At 38.4% G+C, this 26,924-nt stretch overlaps 1 protein-coding gene and 1 pseudogene across 2 annotated transcripts; one reads left to right on the top strand and one right to left on the bottom strand.

Moving 5' to 3' along the window:
* LOC132105984 (uncharacterized) lies at window positions 1-3,240 on the top strand (annotated as a pseudogene).
* Window positions 3,241-16,703: 13,463 nt separating this feature from the next.
* On the bottom strand, window positions 16,704-26,647 carry LOC132106135 (gastrula zinc finger protein XlCGF49.1-like). 2 transcript variants are annotated; one of them, XM_059511784.1, is made up of 4 exons: window positions 26,534-26,647; window positions 20,151-20,240; window positions 20,005-20,066; window positions 16,704-17,673 (listed from the first exon to the last, which is right to left on the bottom strand). In XM_059511784.1, exons 2-4 carry the CDS (start codon window positions 20,171-20,173, stop codon window positions 17,078-17,080), a joined length of 681 nt encoding a protein of 226 aa, XP_059367767.1. In that variant the 5' UTR covers window positions 20,174-20,240; window positions 26,534-26,647; the 3' UTR covers window positions 16,704-17,077. The 2 variants fall into 2 exon arrangements, with proteins under 2 accessions (XP_059367767.1, XP_059367766.1); XM_059511783.1 differs by having other exon boundaries at window positions 20,005-20,240.
* Window positions 26,648-26,924: the final 277 nt, after the last annotated feature.

Below are 26,924 nucleotides of genomic sequence, written 5' to 3'. Positions count from 1 at the left end.
ATGACTCAGTGTTATGACATTGCCTACTTTTTGCTTCAAAGTAATGCGGATGCTTTGCTCTACACTGGTCTGAATCTAGAAACATTCGACATTCTTGTATCATCACTGGAAGGACATGCCAGTAATTCATTTACAATGCCTGTCCGAGATCAAGTTCTCATGACACTTATGAAATTAAAAACAAACCGTGTAATAGGCAGACATGGGGACTTGGTGACTTGGTGACTTGGACTCGAGTCGACTCGAGTCGCTATTTTTATGACTTGTGACTTGACTTGACAAAAAATAAAATACTTGAGACTTGACTCGGACTTGGAAGTTAAAGACTCGGGACTTGACTTGACTTGAGACAGGATGACTTGAATGACTTGAGTGTTAATCACATTATGTTTTCAGTTTGAATATAAAATATATAATTTTTTTTTTTTTTTAAATAAAATTGATTACTCAGCTGGAGCGCAGGCTGAGAATCGCGTTGTCATGACTGGACCAGGACACTATCATCAGTCATGCCCTCTCTACCTTACGCAGACCACGCCCACTTAGATCAGATATCACATCAACATCTCAGCTTGAGGGGTACCGAGGGTCATCGCTTTTGTCGTCAATAATTCGCGCCTAAAAACGCGTGGAAATCGCTAGTTGCGCCGCTTTCTCCTTGTTTCCAAAGCGCTCGGACAGTTGCGCCCCTGAGGCGTCGAGCGTGTCTCACCGCGTGCGCGTCGCGACCGCGTGGCTTCCATTGTGAGCGCGCATACATGGTGGGATAGGCCACATCGTGCTTGGCTTGCAGACAAGACTCTCGAATCTTATATTTTGCAAGTGCAATACCTTGTAATAGAGGTAATGACTTACGGATGTACTCTGAGAGAGAGATTGTGTGTGTGTGTGTGTGTGTGTGAGAGAGAGAGAGAGACACACTCGTGCTTCGTGATGAAGGAAACCCAAACTGAGTCTGACTCCAATCACAACCCCAACATTCAGAAACTAATTGACAAAAAGTATAATTATGATGAAAAATGAAAAAATGAATTTGAGCTCCAAACCAAACTCCAGTGTTATTCGGCCCTAAACAGAACCACAAAACTGGCAAATTACTTATCACTCAAGCAATTAAAAGAAAGACAAATCCTTTCAAAATATCGACTCCGTGATCATGATTTGGAAATAGAGATTGGTAGACGTAAAAGATCCTGGCTACCGAGAGAAGAGAGGCAAACACTGTGAGCTGAATCAAACAGAGGATGAGAAACACTTCCTTCTTGTCTGTCCCAAATACAGCACTACAAGAGAAACATTCTTCCCACAGTTTGAAGCTTTGAATCCTTCATTCTTGTCTCTAAATGACTCAGAGAAACTACTCTATATACTTGGAGAGAATGAGACGGCAGTCACAATAGCTGCTAAATATTTATACACCATACACACCATACGAAAGGGATAATTTATTGTATTCAACTGTTTTATTTTATATTCTTAATTCTATATAATTAATATTAGAAATATTATCTGCTGCTGCTATTTTTATTGTATTTTATTGTAATCATATTTTATTCTGTATCTAAATGCTAAATTTGGCAATACTGTAACTCAAATGTCATGCCAATAAAGCAACTTGAACTTGAACTTGAGAGAGAGAGAGAGAGAGAGAGAGAGAGAGAGAGAGGAGAAATGTAAGAAAGTTTAATGTTGTATGTAAACTGTGTTTGAGGGGAAGTTGTGGCCTAATGGTTAGAGAGTCGGACTTGCAATCGAAGGGTTGTGAGTTCGAGTCTCGGGCCGGCAGGAATTGTGGGTGGGGGGAGTGCTTGTACAGTTCTCTCTCCACCTTCAATACCACGACTGAGGTGCCCTTGAGCAAGGCATCGAACCCCCAACTGCTCCCCGGGCGCCGCAGCATAAATGATGCCCACTGCTCCGGGTGTGTGTTCACAGTGTGTGTGTGTGCACTTCGGATGGGTTAAATGCAAAGCACAAATTCTGAGTATGGGTCACCATACTTGGCCGAATGTCATGTCACGTCACGTCGTTTGAGGGGGGGGGGGGTGTTCAGAGCGGAGTCTGTTGGATGTTTAGCTGTTATTTGTTTTATGGACTCAATGTTGAAAATGTAAAACATTTCTGTTGGCAGAAGTGAAAAATAAATAATTTTATGAAGTTACAATTTTGTTTGATTCCATGATGTATTTTACTGAACATGAGTATTTACAATGCAAATCCAAATTATTTTAATTTACTGTTACTTATATCTTGTCTTTTAACTTTATTAAGATCAGATTCTGCAGGTAAAATTACAATAATAAGGTGACTTGACTTGGACTTGACTTGACTTACTACAGGACTTGACTTGACTTGACTTGACATAACTTGTGACTTGACTTGACTTGACTTGCCCAAGAAAAAAATACTTGGGACTTACTTGAGACTTGAAGGTTAAGACTTGAGACTTACTTGAGACTTGAAGGTTAAGACTTGAGACTTACTTGAGACTTGAAGGTTAAGACTTGAGACTTACTTGAGACTTGCACATGTGTGACTTGGTCCCATCTCTGGTAATAGGTGATCTAAGCAGACAGTTTCATGTATCACTGAGTATGGGTAGCAAGATAATTTCATATTGGATCGACAAACTGGAGGAAGTTTTCCGACCTCTAATTCCATGGCTTCCAAGAGAAACTATTCAGGCAACCATGCCTGCAGCCTTCAAGAGGAATTTCCCAGGTACAACATGTGTTATAGACTGCAGTGAGAGCCTTTTACAGAAACCCAAAAACCTTGATTCCAGAGGAGAAACATACAGCCATTATTATTCACAACACTGTGAAATACCTGGTAGCTGTTGCCCCATGTGGACTAATTATGTTCATTTCTTCAGCATATGGAGGGCGATGCAGTGACAAATTTATCACTATGGATTCAGGCATATTGGACTACTTAATGCCTGGAGATGAGGTCATGGCAGATAGAGGCTTTACCATAAAAGACTTGCTGTTTGAGAGAAAGGTGAAGTTGGTAATGCCTTCTTTCACAAAAAAGCGTGGACAGCTAACAGAGGAACAGGTGACAAGTACTAGACGAATTGCACATGTGAGAATTCATGTTGAAAGAGCAATTCGGCGTTTGAAAGTTTACAAAATACTGTCCCAGGTTGTTCCGATCACTATGGCTCCTAAAATTGACAAGATTCTAAGAGTGTGTGCTGCTCTTGTTAATCTGAGGGAGGATCTTATTCGAAATTAGGGCTGCAGTTATCGATTTAGTAATCAGATAAGAAACACTTTTGTTTGATTGCTAGTTTAATTTTCGGAAATAGCAAAATTTTTATTGCTTACAATATCGTTTAAAAACTAAACATTTTTAGTGCCATATTACATTGTTTTTAAAGAAAACACAAAATGCAAAAACAACTTCAAACTACGGCATACATTAAACATACATAAATATAACTTTCAACGGATAGTTCACTTTAAAATGAAAATTCTGTCATTGTTTACTCACCCTCTAGTTGTTACTAACCTGTATGAATTTCTTTCTTTTGATGAATGTCAGTAACCAAACAGTTAACTGGAACCATTGACTTCCATAGAATTTTTTTTTCCTACTATGGAAGTCAATGGTTCCAGTTAACTGTTTGGTTACTGACATTCTTCAAAAGAAGAAAAAATTCATACAGGTTTGTAACAACTAGAGGGTAAGTTGTGCAACTTAACTTTTAGAACTACAAGTGTCAACCTGAAACTGATCTGTATATAGGTCTAACAAAGCTTAATAATTAAATGTTATCCATGTATATACAATATTTTTATATATATATATAAAAAAAAAGTATATATATATAAAACATCAAATGAAATGATACAAAACCATGAAATGAGATGATACAACAACACTACAAAACATGTAGTGTATGTGAACATTTGTGTTGTACAGCATGTGAATATGTGTGCATTTTTTTAACATAACACACATATATATATATATATATATATATATATATATATATATATATATATATATTAAACTACTTGTATATGGTTGGAATCACATTGCATATTTTTTCATAAAAAAGTTTTTGCATGTTTTTCCTTAACACTGAACGAATGACAAAGACAGTAAGCATGTTAGCATGAAAAGCAGTTTATTAAATTAAAAGTGTAAAAGTACATTTTGCATGCTGCATGGCTACATGACTTCCCTAACCCGGCAATGCAAGAGCACCCGACTGTCTCAATGACTCCACTTTCCCTCAGCATTACCCATGCTGTATGTTTAGCATTATTGACACTCTGACTGGGCTCTACTGCTGCTTTCAAAAATATAAAGCCGCTGTGCTTCTTCAACAATACGGTACCTATTTTGTTACTGTGCAAGTAAGTATATGCTTCTGTGCTTTTGTAATTTCGCAATTCTTCGCCATCAACCCCTTCAGAAAACAAAAGGTAATTCACAACGTCGATGTAGGTAACATCGGGCCATTGCTTCATGTCATCTAGCCACTCCTTCATAAGGGATGGATGAGGGACTGTTACGGTACTGTCGTCGCGACTAGTTAAAACATCCGTGGTGTGTATCCACCTCCGTTTTTTGTCCATTTGTGCTTCATCCATGGAGAAACACCGGCTGTTACAGCAAACAAGCTAGTAAGCCACAAGCTATCAAACGTACACAAGCTTCGAACCGGAAAAGGACAACCGGCTTCCGGTTCAAGTCCGCTTTGAATCATGGGTAAATTCGCTAACCAGGAAAAAGGTGGATATTTGGAGATGGTGATCCAAGTTTCAGGTGTGTGTCTCACTGCTTTGTCATTTCCTGTTGCAGTACAATACTCAAAATTCCATCAAATGTGTTTGTATTCACTGTTTCTTTTCTTATGAAACAGTGTATCAGTTTGACAGGCCTGTATGCTGGGGTCAGAGGTCAGACCTCTTAAAGGTCTCATTATGTATTTCTGCCCAGCATTTACACATAAAGGCATATGGTTAATGGTACACACATTTAAAGCTTAGCTCTAAATAAACAATTAAATTAAATAAACAAGCTTGCAGTCTTGCAGAAATTCACACACATCTCTCTCTTTCAAACACTCTCTCACACACACAGAGAGAATCCATTGAACTGCTAATGAGTTGGGCCCTGCTAAACCTGCTGTTAGTTTAAAATTCATTTGAGTGGACAACATCCATCCTGTCTGCACCAATAAGTAAAATTTAATACTGGAGCTAATAGTTTGTAAAACATGTTTGTGATTGTTTTTTTGCAAAGTATGTACATTAACCATGTTTTTATATATTTTTCATTTATAATCTTTAACAGCAGGAATCACACCCTCTGGCCTCACTGCAGGAAGGCGTGAGCTCTCTTCCTGGGCATCTGAGAACGTCTGTGCATGTGTGGAAGGTCTTATTAGAAATAAAGTGTCACATCTCTCTTCACAGAAGGCATATGCAGAGATTGGTTGATTTTTAGACAAGAAAAAAAGATACCTTAAATGTCTCTAACACCCACAAACACACACATTTGTTTTCGTGAAAAGTGTGTTCATCCCATAGGCGTAATGGTTTATATACTGTACAAACTGTATATTCTATGGCCCTACACCAAACCCTAACCCTCAAAGGAAACTTTGTGCATTTTTACTTTCTCAAAAAAACTCATTCTGTATGATTTATAAGCGTTTTGAAAAATGGGGACATGGGTTATGTCCTCATAAGTCACCCTCTCCTTGTTATACCTGTGTCATACCCATTATACAAAGTTGATTTCTGATATGTCACAAAAACAAGAGCACACACACACATACACACACAGAGAAAAACAAATCAGTACATTTTTAAGAGAAATAAATAGGTTACAAGGGTAGGATTTGGTTGAGGTTTATTTACATTTGATTTTGCTTTATTTACAGTCATTACTAGGTTCTAAGTACATGTAGCATGTAGAACAAAGAGACTGTTAAATAAAGCATTTCCATAATGTATTTAGGTTTGACTGTACGTTCATCTATTTTAACGAGTTCACACTTGTGATATGCTTTAATATTTGCACACGTATGCCTTAGTAAATAAGATCTTTTCAATATTTTCCAGGATGCAGAGTGGCTGAGCACCAGTGACAGAGTGGGTGACAGAGCAGTGGCCGGCATAAAAAGGGATATACAAACTGATGACTGCCAACTGACATTGATTTACATTTAATAACTCTTTGGTCTTTTTTCAAAGTACTTGGAGCTGTATTTCTCAACAATCAGGCCTGAGATAAGTGCCTATACAGATCCATGTGCATGTGTACCATGTGTCTGTTAAATAAAGAAATGAAAAAATCTTTAGGCGTCGTTCTCATTTTGTATTTTGTTGAAAATTATACAAATTTTATCTGTAAGACTTATCTGAAGACTAATAAGGGAAACTGTGTAAACTGCATCACCAGGGGAGAAACTTATCCTCTTCTAAACCCCCACTCCCTCCTTAAAAATAAAAGCAATGAATCTTTTTATACTTTAAAATAATCAGTGTAAAACATCTGTCATTACTATATGATCTTAGACTTTAGATCAGATCGTTTTGCAGAACATTTGGAAAATGTTATTTTAATGACTTACCTGAAGACTAAAATGTGCATGACCCCTTTAAGAAATAAAATAAAATAAAGAATAAAAGCAATGAGCAGTTAGGTGGTTTACAATTTATACTTTACAATAAACTATGTAAAATAGATTTTTTGGTAAACGGCATCACCAGGGGAGAATCTTACCCTCTTCTAACCGCATACTTTAAAACAAACTGTGTAAAACATGTTTTATAGTTTTATCTGGGTTTAATTTATAGTTTTATTCAGGTTCCAACCAAAAAAAAAGGGTTGAAAATATACTGCAGCATATGTGCTGCATGTCCAGTGGTCAGACTTGTGCAGGCCATTTTGTGACACAGCTGTGCACATGTTCGCAGACTAACGCGTTGACAAGGAAGATGAGAGGGAACTCACCCTTTAATATGAAAACGTTACCCTAAAAGGGAGCCGCGCAGCAGATATGCTGCACTAAGTTGAGAAAATATGCAAATTATGAAAAATGTGTCCTCAATTTACATTTATTAGAGACTAACGGCGTACCGAACGACGTGAAAGTGGGCTCACCGTTCAATGACTTGGAAAATGAGAGCAGTGGGCGCAGCACAAAAATTGAAAAATGGCAAAAATTGATAAAAATGCATAAAACGAGAGACTGAGCGGTTGACAGTCGTGGGCCAATGAGAGATTTGTCGAAAAAAGCACCGAAAAGTGGCCCGAGGGGCCGTTTAACACATATACCGTTGCAGCGGGAGGGCCGAGCGACAGCAGCGCATGTGTCGCTTCCAACGCCCGGGTCAACCTCAGCGACTTAAACATTCAAGTGGGTAGGTACTTCGTCAAGGCTTTAGCGCCTCTAAATTGTCCACTATGGACCAGTTTTTTCTTTTTCTTTGTAGGTTGAGGCAGGGATTTCCTGAGCACGATCTTGCAACCCGTTTCCATGTATCACAGTCAACAGTAAGCAGGATCTGTGTGACCTGGGTCAATTATTTGTATTTTATGTTGGGATCACTTCCAATGTGGCCTTCAAAGAAAACTGTGGATGAACTTATGCCAGATTGTTTTAAATGCACGTTTCCGGCTACTAGAGTTATATTGGATTGCACTGAAATTCATGTACAGAAACCTAGCTCCAAGGTCCTTAACTCAGCGATTTATTCACACTACAAAGGTAACACCACATTTAAGGGCCTAATAGGCATTGCCCTCTCAGGTGAAGTGACTTTTGTCAGTGATTTATATACAGGTTCAATATCTGACAAAGAAATAACCAAAAAATCAGGTATCCTTTCTGTTCTCGAAGAAGGAGATATGGTAATGGCCGATAAAGGCTTTCTCATCGAGGAACTTCTCTCTGAAAGACAGGTCTCCCTTGTAATGCCTCCTTTTTTAGGCCCAAGTGGACACTTCACTGCAGATGAAGTACGAAAGACTCAAGCGATAGCAAGACTGCGAATTCATGTAGAGCGCGCAATTAGGCGGATTAAAGAGTACCATATTTTTGATAAAGTCTTACCCATGACGCTGGTGGGCTCCGTTAACCAACTGTGGGCCGTCTGTGCCCTTTTAACTAACTTTCAAGGTCCTCTCTTTTAAAATTGTAATGTTAATGTAAATATCTACCACTGTTATGTAAATCTCTAAAACTGAAATATTAACCATCATTATTCTTCTTCTTTATGAATCATCACAAAGCCTTAACCATTATTCTATCTCTTTATGAATCTGTACAAAGCCTTAACCATTATTATTGTTGTTTATGAATCTGTACAAAGCCTTAACCATTCTTCTTCTTCTTTATGAATCTGTACAAAGCCTTAACCATTATTCTTCTTTTTTATGAATCTGTACAAATCCTTAACCATTATTGTTCATCTTTATGAATCTATACAAATCCTTAACCATCATTATTGTTCTTCTTTATGAATCTATACAAATATGTGAACTTGTATTGTTACCATAGCACCTTATCATGGTCAGTGTATCACAGGATCAGTCCCTGTCAGACCTTATAATCACTTCTCATGCTCTTTACTTTTACATACCTGTGATTGATTGTTTTACATGTATGTGTGTGTATGTATAAGCTACTGGATGTGTATCTATCTAAAGAATAAAGTACAATTGTATTACACATGAATGATGTCCTTCTTAACTTTATAATTTAATATACCAGAACAGGTCGGAATATCAGAAAACATCAAACAAAAAAAAAATAATTACAAAAAAGGAGAATTACAAATTGGCAAATAAATAAGTGTATAAACAATTGTGCTATAAATGATAATGGAATAGGATTGAGTGAGATACAGGAATGTTCTAGGATGGAGGGGTAACAAATAAATATAAGGATATTGCACATTTTTTGCATAAGCATAAGTTTAAGTGGGAAACATTTAACTGTTCATGAGGTAGATTGCCTGGGGGAAGAAACTATTCTTGTGCCTTGCTGTTCTGGTATTTGCGGCTCTGAGGCGCCGGCCAGATGGCAAAAGTTCAAAGATGGGGTGACTTGGATGTGAGGGATCCAGAGTGATTTTCTGAGCCCTTTTCCTCACTCTGGATGTGTACAGTTCTTGGAGGGTGGGCAGGGGAGCACCAATAATCCTTTCAGCAGTCCGAACAGTTCTCTGTAGTCTTCTGATATCTGATTTTGTAGCTGAACCAAACCAGACAGTAATTGAAGTACACAGGACTGACTCAATGACGGCTGAGTAGAACGGTTTCAGCAGCTCCTGTGGCAGGTTAAACTTCCTCAGCTGGCGAAGGAAGTACAACCTTTGTTGGGCTTTTTTCACAATGGAGTCAATGTGATTGTCCAATTTCAGGTCCTGAGAGATGGTGGTTCCCAGGAATCTGAATGACTCCACTGCAGCCACAGTGCTGTTCATGATGGTGAGTGGGGAAAGTGCAGGGGGGTTTCTCCTAAAGTCCACAATCATCTCCACTGTTTTGAGCGTGTTCAGCTCCAGGTTGTTAAGACTGCACCAGACAGCCAGCTGCTCAACCTCTTGTCTGTAAGCAGACTCGTCACCGTCCTGGATGAGGCCGATGACTGTAGTGTCGTCTGCAAACTTCAGGAGCTTGACAGAGGGGTCTTTAGAGGTGCAGTCGTTGGTATAGGGAGAAGAGCAGAGGGGAGAGAACACTTCCCTGAGGGGCCCCAGTGTTGGTGGAGCAGCTGTTTGACATGAATTTCCCCAGTCTCACTAACTGTTGCCTATCTGTCAGAAAGCTGGTGATCCACTGACAGATAGAGCTAGGAACAGAGAGCTGGGTCAGTTTGGTCTGGAGGGTTGTTGGGATGATGGTGTTGGGATGATCCTACAAACAGGATCCTCACATAAGTCCCTGTTTTGTCCAATTGTTGCAGGATGAAGTGCACTCCCATGTTGATTGCATCATCCACGGACCTGTTTGCTCGGTACGCAAACTGCAGGGGGTCCAGTAAGGGTCCAGTGATGTCCTTCAGATAAGCCAGAACCAGTTTTTCAAACGACTTCATGACAACAGACGTTAGAGCCACAGGTCTGTAGTCGTTAAGTCCTGTTATCTTGGGTTTCTTTGGAATGGGGATTGTGGTGGAGCGTTTGAAGCAGGAAGGCACTTCACACAACTCCAGAGATCTGTTGAAGATCTGTGAAAAGATGGGGGCCAGCTGGTCAGCACAGATTTTCAGACAGGCTGGTGTAACGCCATCTGGGCCTGGTGCTTTTCTTCTTTTGTTCTTCTTGAAGACCTGGCACACATCATCTTCACAGATTTGAAAAGCAGGAGGTATGGAGAGGGGGATTGCAGGAGGTGTTAATGGTTGTGTAGGGAGATGGTCATAGTGGGTGTTGGGGGTTTCAAATCTACAATAAAACTCATTCAGGTCGTTAGCAAGTCGTTGATTAGCCTCAGTGCAAGGGGATGGTGTCTTGTAGTTTGTGATGGCTCTCAGTCCTCTCCAAACTGAAGTAGAGTCGTTGGAAGTAAACTGGTCTTCCAACTTTTTAGCGTAGGTCTTTTTAGCCGCTCTAATCTCTTTGTTCAGTGTGTTCCTGGCCTGATTGTACAAGACCCTGTCCCCATTTCTGTAGGCATCCTCTTTGGCCTGACGAAGGTGTCTGAGTTTTACTGTAAACCATGGCTTATCATTGTTGAATGTTAAATAAGTCCTGGTAGGAATGCATATATCCTCACAGAAACTAATATAGGATGTTACAGTCTCTGTGAGTTTGCCCAGATCGGTGGTAGCAGCTTCAAAAACACTCCAGTCAGTGATGTCAAAACAAGATTGTAAATCCTGCTCTGTTTCGCTGGTCCATCTCTTCACAGTCTTTACTACAGGTTTAGCAGATTTAAGTTTCTGCTTGTAGGTCGGTATAAGATGAACCAGACAGTGATCAGAACGTCCCAAAGCTGCTCGTGGAACAGAGTGATATGCATCCTTTATTGTGGTGTAACAGTGATCCAATATATTACTGTCTCTGGTGGGACAGGTAACATGCTGTCTGTATTTTGGCAGTTCACGGGAGAGATTGGCTTTATTAAAGTCCCCAAGAATGATTAAAACAGAGTTCGGGTGTTGTTGTTCTGTGTCTGTGATCTGATCAGCGAGTTTCTGTAAAGCTGAGCTCACATGCGCTTATGGAGGAATGTAAACACTATCCAGAATGAACGAGTGAAACTCCCGCGGCGAATAGAACGGCTTGCAGTTGATAAACTGCATTTCTAGATCAGGACAGCACATCTTCTTTAACACAGTTACAGCTGTACACCACCGTTCATCGATGTAAAAGCATGTCCCGCCGCCTCGCGATTTCCCCGTTGATTCTGCTTCGCGGTCCGCTCTGAACAGCTGAAAGCCCGGCAGATGGAGCGCGCTGTCCGGTATGGCATCATTCAGCCAGGTTTCCATGAAACACAGAGCAGCAGAGTGAGAGAAATCCTTATTTGTCCGAGAGAGCAGAAGGAGTTCGTCCGTTTTGTTGGGTAGAGAGCGGAGATTTGCGAGATGGATGCTAGGCAACGGCGTTCGAAATCCGCGCTTCCCGAGTCTGACTAGCGCTCCCGCTCGCTTTCCCCATCTGAAGAGCTTGATCAGCGCCGCTGCTCCTCCGATAACAATGTTCAGTAAAACGTCTGTATAATAGAAATCCGGAAAAATATCATGTGGTGTGTTCTGCCGAATGTTCAGCAGTTCATCCCTGGTGAAACTGATCGTGTTTGTTAAACAAAATACAGGAAAAACGAACAAAAACAGTACAAACACTGGCGAGCCAAGCACTGAAGCAGCCATGTGCGGCGCCATCTTGGTTCATAGGGGTAACTTTGTTTGTAAAGGTAACTTTGTACATAGAAGTTGGTACAAGGTAATAATGTAAAATGGCCTGCCTGTATACTGTAAGCATGGAAAAGGAACCAGGACATCAGAAAACAGGCGTTCAAAAAACATTGATAGGCACAATGGTCTAGGTTTGTAAAGGTAACCATGTACATAGAAGTATGAAAAAGGAACCGGAACAGGTCAGAACATTAGAAATTACATTAGGAACAAACCATTTAAAACCATTAACAAAAGAGAACTATATATATATATATATATATATATATATAAACAGATTATCAGTGATGTATTACATGATTTTGTTACACAAAGATGGCAGAAAGTGAGAGAAAAATAATCTGTCCAATTTACATTTCATGTTCTCCCACTCCTTTGGTTGGAAGTGCACCCGCTCCAAGTGATGGTCATCACTGCACTTCACAAAAAAGTCACACCACTTCAACCCAGTGATGCCCATCTGCCCCATCACTTGAAAATAGTACTCGTGTGTGGTCTTCAGGCTAAAGCTACCATCAGCCTTGCAATGCAAGTACTTGCAATCCCTCACGCTCTCTTTGTTGGGGCACTTGATCTCCAGGAGGCCTCGCGTTGGTGAGGCACTGGGGTCAATCACTTTTCGGTCAGGTGAGGCACCTAGGTGTGGGGTGTGGTGGTTGATGACGAACCCACAGGGGAAGATCTCATAGCCAGTGAGGTCTTGATATTCGGCAGCAGCAACAGGCTCCAGTTCCAAACCTCTCTTCATCACCTTAGTCTGCACTATTTTCTTTTTTAAATTGGCAGCTAATATGTTGTAGTCTGCCACCCTTGAACAAATCCTCTTGAAGGAAGAGGAGGTAAGACGGTTGGCTCGAACTTTATGCCAGGTCTTGCTATGGCTCGGTTCCCTTGTCTCGATCTCCAGTTGTATTGCAACAGCCTGAGTGACCACCAGGCCACCATAGTAGCATGACTCAGTTTCATCCAGGACAGTGTAAAATGAGCATGGCTGTGATGGTAAGGGAAACAGGGGATCATCATTAGCCCTGGAAGACTGTGTTGCGTGATAAGTAAGCACAGATCCCTTAGGAAGGTCTCCAAAGTCGGTAGAGACAAGAGCAGCAGGCTGTTTTCTGTTCTCTTCCAGCAGCTTGAACATCTGACTCTTGCTTTTTATTTGACTCAGGTTTCGGTGTAGGCTCTCTGCAAAGGCATTTGATGGAATCAGGAGTGGCACAGGACAGTACAGGTTTGACATCACCCCTTCAGACGAGCATTGCCTCTTTGGCGGAGGTGCGTTGGTCACCGGAGGTTTTAGCTTTGAGACACTCACAGAGCTCACCGTTCTTGGACTGACACCCAGGGCCCTCGATGGAACGTGCCAGGCTTGAGGCAGTGATGTCTTACTCGTTGTTGGGGGGACAGATGTGTAGCCCATCTTGGCAAAGTGAGCGAGAGTGTAGAGCAGCCCGATGAGATGGTTGCACTGTCCCAAGCCAGCTTTGCAGTTGCACTGTGTCTCCCTTATAAATGGCTGCTCAAGTGACAGCTCCACCTGAAAAGATAATCAAACTTTAGACACTTGACACTTCAGAGTTGCTATTAACAAATATGGCATATATATACACATATACACACACACATACATGTGTGTGTATATGTGTGTGTGTGTGTGTTTGTGCATGTATACATACATACACACACACACACACATACTGAGTGTGCAGTGAATTAGGTACATCTGGCATTTAAATGATCTGCCATGAAAATATTACAGCTACATGCTGGTACTGGTAGGTTGTTTACAGCTGTGATACTTGCGAACACAACTTGAAAGATACATAATATCTTGGACACTCATTGTACAAAAAAGTCAGGGTTGTGGAAAAGCTCATATTAAGATTGAACAGTATGGATTCCATATTATGTTAATTTTAAACAGATTTGTAAGCTAATTACATTTTGAAGAACCTTCCTCAACCCTGGATACACTGCTCCAACTGAGCAACTCTTATCTTAATATGAATGTTAATACTTACCTTACCACTTACTATCATTACACTATCATTATCAACAAGTAATAGCAACATGCACCTAGCCCTGTCTGGCTTTGCTAATTTGAAATAAGATAATATTTGAGAGTAGATATTAATGAGGCTTATGTGATATTACATCAACTACAGATAGCATGTTAATGAGATAAAATCAACATGTTATTTTCAGTAAGACAGGGAAGGGTACATTGTTGATATAAACTCATAATGAACATTTAGCAAGCTGGTTTAACTGTGGCACTGCTCTGCGAACTGAGCAGTGTGTACCACTTAGCACCTGTATGTTGTAAGGTGCCTCATTTTTCTGCACCGAGGGAAAAGACCTTGCCCTCACAAATATGTGTGATGGGCTCCTATTAACTGTCGATTAAAGACATGTTAAGTGTTAAATAAAATCTAACATAGACATGTTAAGTGTTCAATAAAATCTAACATAGTACACATAGTCAACAACTCAATATCACAGCTAAACTTACCCCTAACGTTAGCTGCTACAAGCTAGCAGAAACTGAGGTAAATTAGCGTCCATTCATACCTTCAATGTCGTGGATAAAACCTTCGATCCAGTAACTGTATTCCTTAATTAACACAGCCCGGGGGATGTTGCAGTCGGTACTGGCCCACTGCTCCACATTTTGTATAGTTAATTCGGGCAGACAGGAAAGATTGGTGGTCCACACTGGAGTTTCCATTGCTGGTACTGCGTCGGAATCAAACTTCCGGGTTTGTGTACCCCTCAACGGCGTTCGAGTTTTCAAAATGGCCGCCAGGTGAATAAAGCGAATAGAGCGCCCTCTCGCGGCTGGAGACGGTAATGTTTTCTCTTGGTTCATGTTTCTTAGTTCATTTCTCTTGGTTCATGTCAAATAAATTTTGATAAATAAGTCGCACCTGACTATAAGTCGCAGGACCAGCCAAACTATGAAAAAAAGTGCGACTTATAGTCCGGAAAATACGGTAATCAGTCATCATGACGCTAAACACATACCCACTGCAGAGTCGGCAGTTGCTGATATTAAAAAAGTTAATTTATTTCAGTAATTCAACTCAAATTGTGAAAACCCTGATATTAAATAAATTCAATGCACACAGACTGAAGTAGTTTAAACCTTTGTATTAATATTGATGATTTGGCTCACATTCAACAAAAACCCACCAGTTCACTATCTCAACAAATTTGAATATGGTGACGCCAATCAGCTAATCAACTCTAAACGACTGCAAAGGTTTCCTGAGCCTTCAAATCACACAAGCAAGCCATTTATACAATATGCCATATTAGATCTGTGCATTATAAACCTGTGGCCATTTCTGTCATTAATAATAAAAAGAAACTAAAAGAGGGAATCACAAAGTAAATTACTCTGTCAATACCCAGAAATTGTGAAAGATATGGTCAGAATAGTTCATCTGCCATCAGTTCCATAACAGTCTGAATGTTATGAAACGATGAAAGAAAACAAAAACAATGACATTATTTAACAATTTGTTTCCTCTATATGCAAATAGAGTATGCTGTTCTGTGTCAGCCGCACCACAAGGATACGTTTTCTACACTTTGATTTGAACGAAAACAGTGTATCCTTGTGGTATGACAGACAAAGAACAGCGTATTCTGTTTGCGTCCAGTGGGTATTCTCCAAAATGGCGCTATACTGACCAAAGATGAACAAAGCTTTTATAGGTTTAAAACGATATGCGTTAAGTGATTTATCATTTTTGGGTGGATTAACCCCTAACTGAATAATTATTCTAGCTCTAACAATAATCAGCTTGTTTGTAATAAAAACATACAGTGAAGACCATGCAGTGATTTTTACATTTGATTATTCACTTTGTTTTTTTTACTTTCAATTCAAATCATTATTGTGTAGTAACAAATATTTTACCACCTATTAGATAGTTTCAATTTTTACACCTACCCGAATACTAAACCTATCCTTTACAATAATGTGAATACAGTAATTATGGTTGTTAAGTGTGAAAAAATACCTTCTAAATAAAGATTTTTGATGTGTGCATGCGCAGTAAACCCTATTAGGAAAATCTGATGGGTAAGATAAAATGTCAGGACACCAGATTAAAGCTACTATTTTGCACAAAACCCCAATACATAATATATAAAATTCAAATACAATTTAATTTAAGGACATTTCTACTGACATTTTATTTTACTAATAAGTTATACAGGCAATTTCAGTGAATGGACTTGGTAACTGTTGCTACACTCAAGCTCTTGTGGTTTCTCCATTCATTTCAATGTTTTTTATTATGCTTCTTGGACATGTGTATCGAAATACATAGATCCGATTTACAAAACTTTTCTTTATATTGGAATTTCTCAAAAACGTGATTTTATACGTCCATAATTAAGCAAATCCTGCATTTTCTAATTCAATATTAACAATGTCACAGAAGATTCTTTACATTATGTAGGATGATTTTATGTAGAAAACAGTGAATCACAAAAATGTCTTTATCAGGGTTTTTACAGAGTGTCACAAACAATAAAAAATGTGACACTTCGAGAATACTCTTGCCTTTTTATAATCCGCAGTACCTTCTTTCACCAATAAAAATTGTTTGTGAAACAGAAAGGTTTTTCATATGTTAAATGTTCTTTATAAAACCATGCAGACAAAAAGGTTTAAAAGTGTACCTGTAGTTTTTAAATAACCCTGAAGGACTTGATTAGCTGGATCTGAATACAAAGACTTGAAGCTTAAAATTCATCTGATATTTTTAAACGTTGAAAGATAACAAGAAGTGTAATTAAACAGTATGTAACAACGGTGAAGTTCATCAGTTTGAAATTACATAAATTCAGCTGTAAACAGCAATCTAGTTATTCAGTTAGAACCAGTTTAGTTTTGACTGAAATCAATTCGGTACCAATGTCAATGTTACACGATTCGGCTGTAAAGCAGCTCTACAGAAGATGGTACGCCATCATCCAGCTTATGTGAAACTCAAGAGTTGCTTTGTTCCTGGAAGTCTTTCCAGAGTGATGGCACATGACAGGCTTCTCTCTACGATGTCACGGAATGATTCCTAGGTTTTTCTTGTCTGTAAAACTCATTCCACATTGATGACATTCAAACAGGTCCCTCAGGAGTAAATCTTCATGTGGTACTGAAGGTTACCTTCACAGTTGAAGCATCTCTCCAGTGTGAATTCTTCTCATGTGGGCTTCAAGGTATCGTTTTTGCTTGAAACTCTTTTCACACTGAGGGCATGTGTAAAGCTTCTCTTCAGTGTGAATTTTCATGTGAGATTTAAGGTTTTGTTTACGCTTGAAAAATGTTCTACACAGAGGGCAGATGAAGGGCTTCTTTCCAGTGTGAACTAGAATGTGGTAATCAAGGGTTCCTTTTTTTTTAAAACGTCTTCCACACTGTTTGCAGATGAAGGGTTTCTCTCTGTCGTGAATTCTCATGTGCTTGTTAAGGTTTCCTTTTTGACTGAAACTTTTCCCGCACTCATTACATTTGAAAGGCTTCTTTCCAGAGTGAACTGTCATATGCCTGTTAAATTTTCCTTTATGACTAAAAGTCTTTCCACACTGAAAGCAAGTGAAGTAACTCATAGTTCCTGTCTCTTGAGCTCCTTTTCGTGTGGAAGTCATTTCAGACTGTAAGAAACAAGATCTTTCTTCAGTTGTGAAATCATGAAGATTATCATACTGATCTTCCTCTTCATTTTCATTCAATACTTCCCTCTCCTCTTTCGGTGCCATTAGGTCTAGGGTGGGAAAAACAAACATATAAGTTAACCCCAGTTTAATGGCTCAAAGCAATCAACATCAAAACATGTATAATGTATGTTATCCATGTATCCTAGATCATACACCAGGGTGTCCAAACCTGATCCTGGTCAGCCAGTGTCCTACAGAATTAAAGCTGGCCATTATACAATTCATTTAAAAACTTAGATAATCTAATGACATATACATACGGATATATATATATAGACTGATCTCAATATACCATTATTATGTCTCCTAGGGGATAAACTGCTACAAATTTAGAGAGAGGGAAAAAGAGAAAAAGGGACAACCTCTCCCTCCCAATCAACAGATGAGAAATTCATCACACATTAATTCCTTGTAAGGTTATTATTAAAGGGGTCAATGATGTCAGCCAATCACAAAAGTGGGCGGTTACACTGATCTCTTAAAGAGAAAACATCGCAAAACCAACTGCGAAACAGAGAATAATAAATAGGGTGGAAAAAGGTAAAATCAGTAATAAAACATGGTTGTGTGTTGTTCAGAGATAAGCAACTACTCTTCTGTGATCTTTCTTTGGAACTATTTTCATCGGTCAATGTTATCTCTAAAATGTAAGTCATTTTATGTTACTGCTTGTTCATTAAACTGTTGTATAAAATTAGTGTCACAGTTGAAATCATGAAGATATTTAGGAAAACAGCACTCTTGGTTAGGTGTTGTTACTAATTGTCATTCACTATATAGGGCTGCATCAGAATATTTGATTATTAAATTTTGAGATTCAAACAATCGATGCGCTTGACTATAGCCATTTTTACTATCAGGCCGAACGGTTCTAAGGACTGTCAGGTACGGTTACAGATGTATTTCCACATGAGCCTGGTATGGTGCGGCACGAATACAAACCGTTCTCACATTCCAAAGAGCTCCATTATAAGCGCCACAGTGGAAATGTAACTCTATCCGTGCTGACTGGCCTGGACTGGCACGGAATAGAAGAGTTAAAGGTGTAATAGGTGATTGTCTTCAGAAACATTTTTTGTTATACTGGTTGAAAGTCTCCTCACATCTCGATAGCAATCATAAAGTTAAGTGGTTTCAATTTATTTATCTGTATTTATATATTCTGTGGAAGGCGTAGGACCAAGACATGTACGTCCAATCAAAACGCTCGGTCCGAGCGATTTAATTAGCTTTCCCACCTGCCTTTCAACGGTTATATCTGCATACATCTGTGCACCCTAAGATCTGGAACAATGTTCCTCAAAACCTATGTGCCATCTCAAAACTCACTTATTTGCAAAATGTTAATTGACTGTGTGCCTCATTTTTCAATACCATGTTTGCTTTTATTACTTATCTGGTAGATAAGATGATCTCGGTCTGCTTTATTTGATTGTTCATGTTACTTTGTGTTTGTTATCTATCAACTTTATGTAAAGCGTCCTTAGGTTCTGAAAGTTTAAAAGTAAAAAAAAAATATGAAACATTATTATTATTATCGTGACATTATACAAATAGAAATCAGTTTCTACTGGTATTTTGCCTGTTATGTGCTATTCACTTTGACAATGTTGACAAAGATATGTACACTCTTCATATCACAGTCTAGCAAAAATTAGAGTAAATTTACTTGTGATTGCTGTTTGCAGAAGTACATAACGACAGTAGTGTTTTAGATCAAACATATAATGGTGATCGAGAGTGAGGCAAATGGTGAGATATTTTGGGAAAAAATGATCCTACCAGAAGAACAGCATAAAATCTTAATCTCTTTTCTGTCTGTATTGTCTCAATGATATATTTAAGGCTTTATGCATGCAGAGAAAACTGAAATTAACACTTTCTGATGTTTCGGTGTGGATGAGAAACATTTAGAAAATGTTTGAAAGCTCAAGTATGGATGGAGAGTGTTTTAAAGTGGAAAAAGCCATTTTCAAGTGTATCCAGATTAATGAGTAGTTTTATTTGCTCACTAAATACCTTTAAATTAACAAATGTAGACAGCATGCAGAAGGCCAAATGTAATCACTCACATTTCAAGATTCACTTTATGCAAAAAAAAAAAAAAAAAAAAAAGATTAAAATACTTTTGCATAATTAAGTGCTAGTTTTAATTTTAGAAGCAAATATTGGGTTTTATGTTTCAGAAAAAAGTATGTCCTAACAAATGCAGTGTGAAATCAAGATCTCAGCTGCACCTGAAGGCACTTTTAGTATTTGTCTTGTTATGTGATCTCAACACGTCTGTGACATTCATCATAAATCGCATTCATTTCTGTAGAGCTGGACATTTTAATAAAGATCAAATGATTGAGTTCAGCTTTGAGAATGAAACCAACCTGTTTGTTCCTCAGTATCTTCATGATTGAGTCTGATTGTTTCTTCAATCTTCATGTCTTCATTCTCCTCTTTAATAAACTCCATCTGTGTTTGTTCCTCAGTATCTTCTTGTTTAACACTAAATATTTCAATCTTCATGTCTTCACTCTCAACTTTAATAAAAGCCATCTTTATAGAAGTGTCACGTGGATCTCAGCAACTTCAGCAGTTTTTCTGTGTGCTTGGACACTTTGTCCTGTTTAAGAAGAAAAGAATTAAAGTAAAATAATCTCTAAATTAAAAGTAAGCTAAATCTATGGTGCGTCTCAATCAGATCACTAGTTAATCAGCGCACTGGTGTGGGAGTCAGTCAGAGAGATAGTTAATGGACTTAAATGACCCGATTTAAATATATAGTTAATAGTGGGTATTTGTGATTTATATTTGGTTTTCTTTTTTTATATATACATAATATTAAATATTCCACTTTCATAAAACTATTTGCAGCTGGTTTGTAAAAGTTGTCAGCTAGAGACAAAAAACAAGAAAAAATCTGACCACGGCCACAAATAACGCACACAAGCCATGCCCCAGCACTTATTACAATTGTTATTATTAAGTACCTGCCAAAAGTTTGGAAAATGTTTTTTTTTTAATAATATCTTCATCAAGTCTGAATTTATCTGATCAAAATAAAGTAAAATAAAAAAAACAATTTTGTGAAATTTTTACAAATGGGGATGCACCGACATGAACATTTTGGCCGATAAGTTAACCGATAATTCCTTAAATATGAAAGCCGATGACCGATGTGATGGCTGATAAATCTAAATCCACATTTTTATGTAATTTTTAAAGAGTCTGATTACCAAAAAAGTCTCACCATTAAAAGGCATTAAACACTTCAACATAACTCAAACATAGAGCAGACTTACAAATAAATAAAATGATGCTTAAATAATGGAAACAAGTTACTGGACAAGATTACTTGCATGTAAAAAATAAAATAAGGCGATAAGACGATGGAGTGTGTTGAAATAGGTCCAGCATGTAAGGACTATAGCCAGAGATATTGTCAAAATCATTAAATATTGTCATTATTAAGAATGCTTAAGAATTATTAAGAAGCTCTTAACAATGCGCTAGAACACAGGTGAACAAAGATTTGATACATTATTTTACAGTAGCTAATAATCTCATTATATGACAGACTTTCCCTTCACATGTTGCAATTCGCTGTATTTTCCTTTTCATTGTGTTTCCAATGATATTACAAGTGAACACCTGAAGTGTCTCTGCAGGAAATAATGCATTATTTGTCGGCTCTAAGATAAGGGCCAAATTCTCTAATCGGTTCGATAACGATAACAGAAAAATTAACATTTATCGGCCGATATCGATATGGTGGCCTATATATCATGCATCCCTAATTTCAAATGAAAAAAAGGTTTTAATTTTAATATATTATTAAATGTATTAGTATTCCTGTGATACATAGCAGAAAATCCTTCATCATTACTCCAGTGTTCAGCATCACATGATCTTTTAGAAATCATTACAATTTATTTGACTCAAGAAAAATGTCTGATTATTATCAGTAATTATAATCAATTTTGTTGCTTCATGTTTTGTAGAAATGGTTATACATGATATTTTTAAGGATTTTTTGATAAATATAAAGTTTAATGAACAGTATTTATTTGCATTTATTAAATATATTAATGCATTTATTAAATAAATATAATTTTAAATGTTTTCACTCACTTATCACTATCACGCATGTTGAATAAAATTATACTTTTTTTTTTTTTAAATGTTCTACAAATGTTTAAAGTGTAACTAAACCCCTGCTCAGAGCCTGACTCCACCCACTGACAATATTTGAAAAATGCTGAAAAGTGGGCAGATCACAGCGGAGATAGAGGGGACGAACCTAGGGCGGGGCTGAGCGAGTGCGGCGTGATCCTGAGACCCGCAGTGACGGATTGATTGACAGCTGCTGTCAGAGACGCTAAAATGGAGAGTGACTGTAGTGACGCAAGTAGTTTTGCAACAGAGCGATCATTTGAAGTAGAGGACTTTTCTCCCCCACTTTCACCTGAAGTGGAGGGTGTCGAGGTGTCTGTTCATATCAATTCGAGCCGCTGGCTCAAACTGCGGTCTTAACTCCCGCACCGCGTCGCTTTTCAGCGCGAGCTGTGTGGAGAAGCCCATTTCCACCTCCATTGCATTGGAGAAGCAATCCCGTGTAAAACGCAGTTTGCACACTCGAGCTCTAGGCGGGAACTCACGGTCTTCCAGCCCAAGTGCATGCAACCACTGGCGCTTAATTTTAAAGTCTGCTGGTAAACTATGCAGTCCAGCAGTGCTGTCGCAACTAGCAACACACCTCCGTACCATCCTGACCACTGTACTAAATACAGATAAATCTACGCTAACTTGAAGATCTAAATAACTATATAATTGCTATGCTAAATAGATGCTATAATAGTCTATCCTGGTCGTTACCAATACTCGCAATTCCGGCTCCTGACTCACTACAGTGATTTTGATGGTTTTATACTGCCAAGGGCGTGGTAGCTCGTACCAAGGGGCGTGGTGAGCTGGAAACCGCTTACGTCACTTGCCACCGCAACATCCAATAGGAAAAATCAACTGCAGTAGCCACCGTTCAACCTGAAGAGGGCAGCACTCAGACGTTTTTACACCATATATTGTAGAATTAAAACACTTTATACTCAAATGTCAAAAAAGTTACTCGAATCAATGAACAGCACTGATAAAACCCTATTCTTATAGATCATTAACTAAAAAAAGTTGGTTTAGGGTTTAGTTACTCTTTAAGTGGTTTTGTTTCCTCAAAAATATATAAGCAACAAACATGTTTCTTGAGCAGCAAAACAGCATATTAGAATGATTTCTGAAGGATTGTGTGTCACTGAAGCTTCCAGGGTTTCCCATACATTCATTAATTTGTGGCGGCCCGCCACAATATCAACGCTGACCGCCACGGATTGATTCAGATTTTAAAACTATTTAATATGGGTACAATTGTATTTTATTGTAGAGCTGCGCGCTGCTTGCTCCCTCCCTCTCACAAAAAAACAACGGAGGCACGCACGACTAGCCACGATCTGAATAAAAACATGAGCATGCGTTAGTTAGAGGACGGATTGTTGCCGGTGCTTAATGCTTATTCCCCCAGCGAAGATTCCAGAATCAATCCGGGGTTGAATGGTTATTAATGAACACTGTTGCTCAACATAACTCTGAGAAGTTGGTTAGTCTATGTTAAGAGCTGTCGCGTTTCCATTACAGATTCGGGCAAAACTTTTGTGTTTTTTTTCTAAATATCGATAAACAACTATTGCGAAATGACGGCGTTTCCATTAACCGATGTTTTGCGACTAAAACGTCATTCTTTTCCTCTCGCGATCAGTCCTTCCAAAAATCATGGCAACGGATGTTGGTAGGTTTATATACATCACAGCCACCAGACTAGACATTATATTATTATTATCTCCAGGTTCAGGTTGGTGTGTGGTTTTTTGTCCACCTCAATCTCAACCAGTCTGTGTGTGTCCACCTCCAGGTCCAGTTTGGTGTGTGTGTGAGCCTGTGTGTGTCTGAGTCTGTGTTTGAGTGTGTGTCTGAGTCTTTTTGAATGTTTGAGTGTGTTAGTAAGTTTGTGAGTTTGAGTGTGTGTGTGTGTGTGTAGCAATAGCAATGTCTTTAAAGGGATAGTTCACCCAAAAATGAAAATTCTATCATTGTTTACTCACCCTCAAGTTGTTCCAAACCTGTATGAGTTTCTTTGTTCTGCTGAACACAAAGGAAGATATTTGGAAGAATGTTTGTAACCAAACAGATCTTGGTCCCCACTGACTACCATAGTATATATTTTTCCTACTATGGAAGTCAATGGGGACCGAGATCTGTTTGATTCTGTCATTCTTCCAAATATCTCCAAATATAACCAAATTATCCCTTTAAGGTATCTGACACTAAGTGTTGGCAATGGAAATGTGTACTTGTCACTAAAAATATATGATTGATATATATATATATATAGGATATATTTACTTAACCCCACCCCCCCCGGTCACCGGTCCCCAGTCCCCAAACACCACACCACCGCAAATAGAATCTAATTCTGTGGGAAACACTGGCTTCTCTTTGTAAATAACAGATTTATAAAAGTTTCTAATGACGGATGTTGCGTTCTCAAATACAGACTTAAACCAAGTGCAGCTAGAACTAACAGTACCTTAACAGCAGACATGTAGCGCGTTAAACAACAGCCTATTATATAATTACATCAGAATCGTTGCAAATTTTATGACAGCACAAGTAATCTCAAATTCTCCACGTACAGTTCACATGAAGCGAATTGGGACATCAGAACAGTACGCGCGTACTGTATGCACACCACCTGGTTTTTGTAACCATGCATACTTTGTACGCTCAGGTCGCACGTGAGCACTAGTTATTTTGCAGTTATCAGTTTTTCCACAAGGTGGCAACACTGTCCCGGGCCATTGTTTAACAGTTGAAAACGAAACTAAAGAGACAGACAATGACAACAAAATAGCGGAGACTGCAACAACAACAACAACAGACGTTCACATTGACAAGCACTTGCAAACTAGAGGATATGAGACAGCTCGGCTTTGGTTTAAGAGTTAAAAATGATTTGTTATCTGTCATGACTTAACAGGGGAAATAGAGCAGACACTGAACATGGACGAAGCTTTCTGGAGTGCATGTGTCGAGTGCCTTCATTTGCGCACAACTTTCAAATGGAGTATACTTTGAAAGGCTATGCATTCAACTGTACACATACGCTAGCATATCGCACCAAAAAACGTATACTTAGGCCTTAACATGTTCCAGTGCGGAGTATAGTAACATATTCCAGTGCGTTTGGTGCTTTGAATTGTTTGAACGCTTTGAACTGTCCTGCAGATGGCGCTCTCAGGACCATTCTGTCCATGATGTTTTGAAAAAAATATTTTTGCAGTTTATTTAGGTAATCGCTTAAAATTAAAATAAAAAAATTAAATTTATGCATTTAGCAGACGCTTTTATCCAAAGCGACTTACAGTGCATTCAGGCTATCAATTTTTACCTATCATGTGTTCCCGGGGAATCGAACCCCCAACCTTGCGCTTGCTTGCTAACGCGATGCTCTACCAGTTGAGCTACAGGAACAATAATGGCTTTAGGCCATTTTAAATTTCAAATCCCAAAGAAAACTTGGATCTACACAAATCACAAAAATCACATCCCTGGCGGTGGCACTAAATATTAAAATATTGCACAGACAAATATACAACTCATGAAGAACTAAACCATTTATTTATAATTACTGCATCAGCAAGAAATGAACATTCTATATGATTCCCAGATTAGGTAATCAATAAATTGTTGCGAGTTAAATGTGTAATGTATTAATTTAATAACATTCAACTTCCATTTGTCTGATGAATTTAATAATTAACTAATGATTTGCAAAGATATTGATATGACTTTACTTTTTAAGGCACAGAACTATTAACTAATTATTAAGTAATATGTCGTTGTGGTTACGGATTTTGCATTAGTCATGTGACTCAAGAAGGAAAATCATAACATGATATCTTTGCAAATCATAAGCTAATGATTAATAAAAGAAGACAACTGGAAGGTGGGGTACATAGCTTTCACTGTGGTTATTAATATGACTTCACATCATTAGTTAATTTACTATGTTATTAGACAACTAATACATTGACACATTTAACTAAAACCCATTTATTTAGTACTTAATCTATGATTTATATATAATGTTCATATTGTGCATTAGTTAAGCATGAATATAAGTAAGTTACACCTGTGTTGTAAAGCTTCACCTTATTTGTATCGTGGTCTGTTCCCCTCAGTTTAGAGTTCCCGCTTATCTTTTTATCTTTACTATATATTTTTTTAAGTTTAGATCATATGTATTAGATCATATCAGGATGTGTGGTTTATATGTATGAAAATGAATTCCAATTAATGTTAGTTACGTAATTCTACCTTTAACAAGTAGGCTATATTTTTCTTGTGTGCTTCTCAATCTCAGTATAAAATAGTTTATTGGCATGATACTCACTCACTCTCTCTCGCTCTCTCTCTCTCTCTCTCTCTCTCTCACACACACACACACACACACACACACACACACACACAACGTAAATCACATTAATATACAACACCGCGTTTGTTCTTGTTTGTCGTCAGCGCGCGCTACTTCGAATCACTGAATAATTTTACTAGTAATTCTGTTCAGAAGACTCGGATTCTCAGTTTCTCTCACTTCTTTTCTTTCTCAATTCTTTCTTAAATCACGATATAACTTAGCGAGAAATATGAGACGCACCTTTTCTGTTATTAATATAACAGAACTTACTAAACGATTACTCCGTTATATTTACGATCGATTCATTTATTTAACATAACTTGTAAAACAATGTTAAGTGATAGAACAGTTTGAACTGATTTAAATTAAAAACTTAAAACCCCACAAACCTTTCTTCAGCCGAATCACAACAGATGCAGGAGCGCGGCGCAGCTTTATGACGTCACATCGCCAGTGCAAAATAAAAGTCCAGTTTGTACAATAAAGGCTGCATCCGAAAACTTAGGCAGGTGACTTGCTGCCTTATGAGACATTAGCTGTGTCCCAAAGTTGAGTGTACGCACTTCGAAGGCCACGGACTTCGAAGACCGGTCTCCGAAGTGCGCGAAGGGCCCTCCGAAGTGCGTGAGATGCTCCGCCTTCGCAGGATTTCCTAATTCCACCACCAGGGTCGCGTCCGAAATCGCATACTTCCATACTATATAGTAGGCGAAAAACAGTATGGGAAGCCAGTAGTATGTCCGAATTCTTAGTATTCGAAAAACAGTAGGCGAAATGTAC

Source organism: Carassius carassius, chromosome 26 (genome assembly GCF_963082965.1).
Source record: "Carassius carassius chromosome 26, fCarCar2.1, whole genome shotgun sequence".
Taxonomy (NCBI): domain Eukaryota; kingdom Metazoa; phylum Chordata; class Actinopteri; order Cypriniformes; family Cyprinidae; genus Carassius; species Carassius carassius.
Note: the sequence above shows the minus strand (reverse complement) of the source record. Positions and strands in the feature narration are given on the sequence as shown.

Coding starts and splice junctions, on each gene's coding strand:
- LOC132106135 (XM_059511783.1), bottom strand. CDS start 20,173: ATGGCTTTTATTAAAGTTGAGAGTGAAGACATGAAGATTGAAATATTT. Junction 17,674..20,004: donor AGATACTGAGGAACAAACAG/GTTGGTTTCATT, acceptor TTCCCACCCTAG/ACCTAATGGCACCGAAAGAG.